This window comes from Nicotiana sylvestris, chromosome 3 (assembly GCF_000393655.2).
Source record: "Nicotiana sylvestris chromosome 3, ASM39365v2, whole genome shotgun sequence".
NCBI classification, from domain to species: Eukaryota; Viridiplantae; Streptophyta; class Magnoliopsida; order Solanales; family Solanaceae; genus Nicotiana; species Nicotiana sylvestris.
The window spans coordinates 99,528,164-99,533,871 of record NC_091059.1 but is presented as its reverse complement, the minus strand read 5'-3'; the positions used below and the strand labels follow the sequence as shown (position 1 = coordinate 99,533,871).

The following is a 5,708-nucleotide window of genomic DNA, read 5'->3' as shown; positions in this document are numbered from 1 at the left end:
CCTTGATGATAGAAAGTCTAATAACGATCAACAAAACTCAAGTAAGGTCTTCATCACTGCTTTCATCCGCAATCGATGCACCTACAAAATTCAAGCACAAATAGTTAAACAAAGAAAGTTTTAAGAAAATTGAATAATAAAGTGTTGCTAATTAACTGCTCTTCTCACACATGGAATGCAAAAAGGCATGGGACGGAAAAGTAACATTAGAGAGTTGAATGACCAATTTGATAACTCAAATAATTTCTAACTCTCTAATTTTTAAAATTTTCGGCAAAATTTCCTTTGTAAATACGACTATCTCAAAAAATTTAACCTGCTCAAAACAATATTATGCTATACACAAGAGTAATTTTCAACTCTCCCATCTATTACAATAATATTTAATTTCTTTAACAACACATAACAAACCAGAATCATCAACAGACAAACCATATCAAACAACTCTCCAGTCTATAATTTTTTAAGCAACAATCTGCCGTAATATCTTCGAACACTATTACATCACAAAACAACATCACAACTAAATTATTCAACCTGCTCAAGTAACAGTCACTTCAATCGCAACCTCATTTAAATAATTAAGTGCAACACATGAAGTACCAACCTAAGACAGTAGATCTCACAAAAATTATTAAATTGTCAATGAGTTAATACCTGGAATGAGTTGGCCTTCTTTGTTGGTAGCAGTAGAGGGACGATGGATTGGTTGCAATGCTGTTTGCTGAGCAGATGAAGCTTCTCCTAATGAATTATCACCCAATGCTGCAAGAATAATGTTAGCATCAATATCAATTCCTGAATGCTGAAGACGTGCAAGGACATCTGCAACAACTTCTTGACGGATAGTTGCCTTTTGTTCCTCAAATTTTTCCTCCATTCTTTGTATCTTCTCCTCCAATTTTTGTATAGAATTTGAAGTATTTGAAGATGGTTGAAAATATCCTACAATCTCAGACGTCCCGAATGTTCAGGTCCCATGACAGATGCAAATGCCTCTACGGACTCATTGCCATTCTCGTTTTGTTGTGCTTCAACTTCCTCCATTTCAGCCTACAAAGAAAATTCAAAAAAAATATAATTCAAGTAAATAAAAAGTAAACAAATAGAAACAAATAATTGATCTCAATATGAAATTAATTAAATATAATCACACAATTTTACTAGTTGTATCTTCATCCGAGGACTTGTATGATCGCCCAACTTTTCTTTTTCTTGTAGCAACAAAGACTTCCTTTGCTGATAAAGGATCCGAAGTTTCCTTGTCTTTTTCCTAGTTACATGAAAGTGAGTTAGCATTCCTAATGATCTTCCATGAACTAAACAAAAGCTAAAATTGAAATATTTTTGCCACGATTGGCTAGTTACACACCAACTTAGAGCAAACTAAAGCAAAACTTCTTTTTCCAGCAGTGTGAGGATTCTTCAACTTTTTCCGATTCTCAATGTTAGTACTCCGATATTTTCATATCTTTCTCATACACACAATGTGATATATTCGAGGCACAACCTTTTGGAAATTTGGCATTTTTAAAGACGGTGCAAAATCGCCTCTTCTCTTCTAGATTCATGTAGAAACAAGCTTTAGCCAAAGAAATTGTTCCACTTACAATATCTTGTATTGGTTGAAGCTTTTTTCGTATTCCCATTTCTTGCAAATCATAACGAGAATTTACATGATCTTTTGACTTTCCATCGATCTCCAATAATGTCCCAAGAATACTATCACATATATTTTTCTCAATGTGCATCGGATCAAGATTGTGCCTCAATTTGTTAGTTTCCCAGTATGGTAGTTCAAAGAAGATGGATCTTTTCTTCTATGGACACTTGTTATCCCGATACCTTTTCTTTTGGCCCTTTCCAAAGACATTCTTGAATTCACGCAACTCTTCGAGGACTTCTATACCCGACAAAGGAGTAGGTGCATGTCTATGATCCTTCTTACCATCAAATGATTTCTTATCTCTTCGAAATGGATGTTCAGGAGGCAAAAATGCCCGATGACCCATGTAGCACATCTTACGACTATGCTTGAGATATTGAGAACATGTGCCATAATTACAAGTGGGGCATGCAAATTTTCCCTTTGTGCTCCATCCAGAAAGCATTGCTAGTGCAGGAAAATCACTAATTGTCCACATTAATGTTGCACGCATTTGAAACATCTGGTTGGATTCGGCATCAAATGTTTCTACACCGAATAACCATAGTTCCTTCAATTCAGCAATTAGGGGTTGTAGATACACATCTATATCATTTCCCGGAGATGACGGACCTGGGATGATCATTGACAACATTATATACTCTGGATTCATGCAAATCCAAGGCGATAGATTATAGTTCATTAACATAACAGGTCATGTGCTATGGGAAATGCTCATTGTTCGAAACGGGTTGAAGCCATCACTTGAAAGACCCAATCTAACATTGCAAGGGTCGCTAGAAAATTCAGGGTGCAAGGAGTCGAATTCCTTCCAAGCATCACCATCAGCAGGATGTCCTATATTTCCATCATTCGGTCATTCAGTGGCATGCCATCTCAAAGCTTCAGCTGTTTCGGGACACATGAATATCCTTTGAAGCCGAGGCTTTAATGGAAAGTACCTTAAGACTTTTGCAGGGGTTTTGGTCTTTTTATTAGTCAATACATTAACAACATTCTTCCATATAGAAGACCCACACACAGAACAAGTATCTGCATTTACATATTCATTCCAAAATAACATGCAATCATTAGGACATGCATGTATTTTTTCATAATGAAGACCCAAATCTTTTATCATGCTTGTTGCCTTATAGAAAGACTCGGGTAGCTGAGAAAATGGAAATGCCTCTTTTAACAACTCCAACAAGTCTGTGAATGCCACATTACTTATCCCATGAATGCATTTAAACAAGTACAACCGAATCGTAAAACCTAATTTGGAGAAATTTTCACACCCTGGATATAATTCTTCTTTCCCTTCTTCTACTAATTTAAAGAATCTTTTTGCATCTTCTGATGGTCCATCCCTCACTTCTTCATGTCCCAAATCATCCTCGACATTTCGAAATGTATCATGAAGTAATCCATCAATATCGTCATGCATGTCAGAACCTTCATCATTACTTCTTGGGCATGGAGTCTTTCTCGAGGAAAATCCTTCCCCGTGAAAACCATTTATTGTATCCATGAACAAAACCATTAACAATCAAGTGGTCTTCCACCACATTCCTATGATGCCAAAAACAATTAGCGCACACTTTACAAGGGAATAAAATTTGATTTCCTTGGGAAGATCATTCAAATGCTTTATCAAGAAATTTATTCACTCCTTGTATGTACTCATCAGTTGACCTTCGAAGGCCCATCCACCTTTTATCTCCGTTATCCATTAAATTAATTTTATCCTATATAACACCAAAACAACTAGTATAAAATTTGTTTATATACTCTTAATAAAAAATCAAATAATAAGAAAGATAGAAAAAAGTCACTTATTGTCAAAATTATATAGATTTCACTGTTGCAAAACTTAACAGTCACCAAAACCATCACATAAATAGTTACGTAAGGCAAATATCATGATTTCTAATACGAAATTAAAATCAAAAAACTAAACCCCAATATCGCAAACCAAAAATTACAAAATGTATCATATAATACTAACAACAGAAAGTAAAATAGTAGACTTTAGCAATATTACCAGAGAAAAGAAAAGGAGCATCAAAATGATTTTCCACAATAACGAACAAGACATCGAACATCGATAGCAAATATTTTAAGAAATGGTGGCTATTAAATTTAGATGTGAGATTTTCAATCATGTGTATTCATTATGAAATACTACATAACAAGCCACAAGCATAAGGCACATGATTTCATTAGAATCACAATACCAGATCACTTTATTATAGTTAATTGTAATAGAGAAGGAACCATTCTGTCAAATTCAGTTATTGTATGTATTATCACCAAATTTCTCTTTTCCTACAATTACTATATATCATACAGTATATACTATACAATAATAATGTTGTGAAGATGATGATTGATGTGTGTTGGAAAAAGCATAAGCAAGAAAATGAAAAAGGTGAAAAACTATGAAGGTGATCAAAATGACTAATAAAAAAACACCAGCAGAAAACTCTAAAGAAGAGATCCACTAAGTAATTTGTCCAAAAATAACATAATATCTCTTAATAAGTGATTAATTAATATCATATAAAATGGAGTTCTTTTAGGTTTGAATTAATTTAATAATTAGTCAGTTTTCTTAATTGTAGGGATTCTACCATATTTTGAAAAAAGTTAACTCTGCTGGAAATTTGTTAATATAACAAAGACTTTGCCATATTTTTGGTAGCTTCCTAGTTCTAGATCCTACTATTGGAAAAGTGAAAAGGTGTATTGAGTAGAAAATTAAACTAGAAAGAGAGCTTATTACCTTAAATTGGAAACAAGTGGAAGTCCTAGTAAATGGATTTCTAGTCTAGGCAGTTGATATTTTCCTTTTTTTGTAACCTATGCATCCCCTGGATGCTTCTTGTTAATGAAATACAACTTATTTCATAAAACAAAAAGTCTAGGCAGTTGAAATTAAGTGTAGGAGCATATGAACCAACAAAGATTATATTTTATTATACTTGTATTGTAATTGTTCATTACTGAATAAGTTTCTTCCTTCAAATAGTACAAACCATTATTGTCAAGAAAGAAAAATGTAGAATAAGACTCATTGTTGATAAAAAGTCCATACTAAAAAAAGATTTAAACACGAAACTGGTCTATTCTCAACAGCCCTATCCAAATCCACCAACCAAACCCCCAATTTTACAAACCAGAAATAAAAAAAATTATCATATAATACAAACAAAGTATAGAGTAAATTAATGGGTTTATCATAAATCTTATCAAATAAAGAAAACAGAAGTAGGGAAACAATTTTTCGGTAAAACAATAGCGAACAACCACAGAAAATATCGAACACAAAAAAATATCAAAAAAAAGTCCATACTAGAAAAAGATTTAAACATGAAATTGTTCTATTCTCAACATCCCTTTCATCTATCCAGATCCACCAACTAAACCCCAATTTTACAAATTAGAAATCAAAAAATTAATCATATAATACAAATCAAGGACAGAGTAAATTAATGGGTTTAACAAAAATCTTACCAATGAAAGAAAACAGAAGAAGCAACGAACCAATTTTCCGGCGAAACAATAGCGAACAGCGAATAACAACAAAATATATCGAACACGGGAAATATATCGATAACCTACATCTGAGATTCCCTTATATTAGCTGAAATGGTTGTCCCTTGTCGGAATGGATCTTCCTTCCGCTAAGTTCGTCGATGGTAATATTTCTAGGTTTAACAAGATGAGAGAGAGGTATGATAGATGCAAAGACAAGAGGGAGACCAAAGGCTTTAGTACTAGTGCGTTTTCTAACTTACCAAATAACCTAAAGAGATTTGGTATTAAAATTTTGGTGGGGTCATCATTTTTTATTTTTTAATAAAAATATAGGAGGGAAAGTATGGAAGGAAAAATAAACCGTCCCAATAAATATTTTATTTTAGCAAACCGTTCCCATAAATAACCCTATTGTATCGCCTTTGATAAACCATCTCCATAGCTTCAGTTATGGCGACGGTTAGAATCCTATTAGAATGGTTTTGCTTCAGAAGTGTGCCAAAAGCCTTTTTACTCTACTGGA

The 5,708-nt window shown here is 33.4% G+C and overlaps 1 protein-coding gene across 3 annotated transcripts; it reads right to left on the bottom strand.

Annotated features, from left to right (window-relative positions):
- LOC138886892 (uncharacterized) lies at nt 1-5,348 on the bottom strand. Of its 3 annotated transcripts, none has more exons than XM_070168573.1 (3): nt 5,270-5,348; nt 658-1,053; nt 1-81 (listed from the first exon to the last, which is right to left on the bottom strand). In XM_070168573.1, exons 2-3 carry the CDS (start codon nt 878-880, stop codon nt 38-40), a joined length of 267 nt encoding a protein of 88 aa, XP_070024674.1. In that variant the 5' UTR covers nt 881-1,053; nt 5,270-5,348; the 3' UTR covers nt 1-37. The 3 variants fall into 3 exon arrangements, with proteins under 3 accessions (XP_070024674.1, XP_070024672.1, XP_070024673.1); XM_070168571.1 differs by lacking the exon at nt 5,270-5,348 and adding an exon at nt 5,162-5,250; XM_070168572.1 differs by lacking the exon at nt 5,270-5,348 and adding an exon at nt 1,157-1,288.
- Nucleotides 5,349-5,708: the final 360 nt, after the last annotated feature.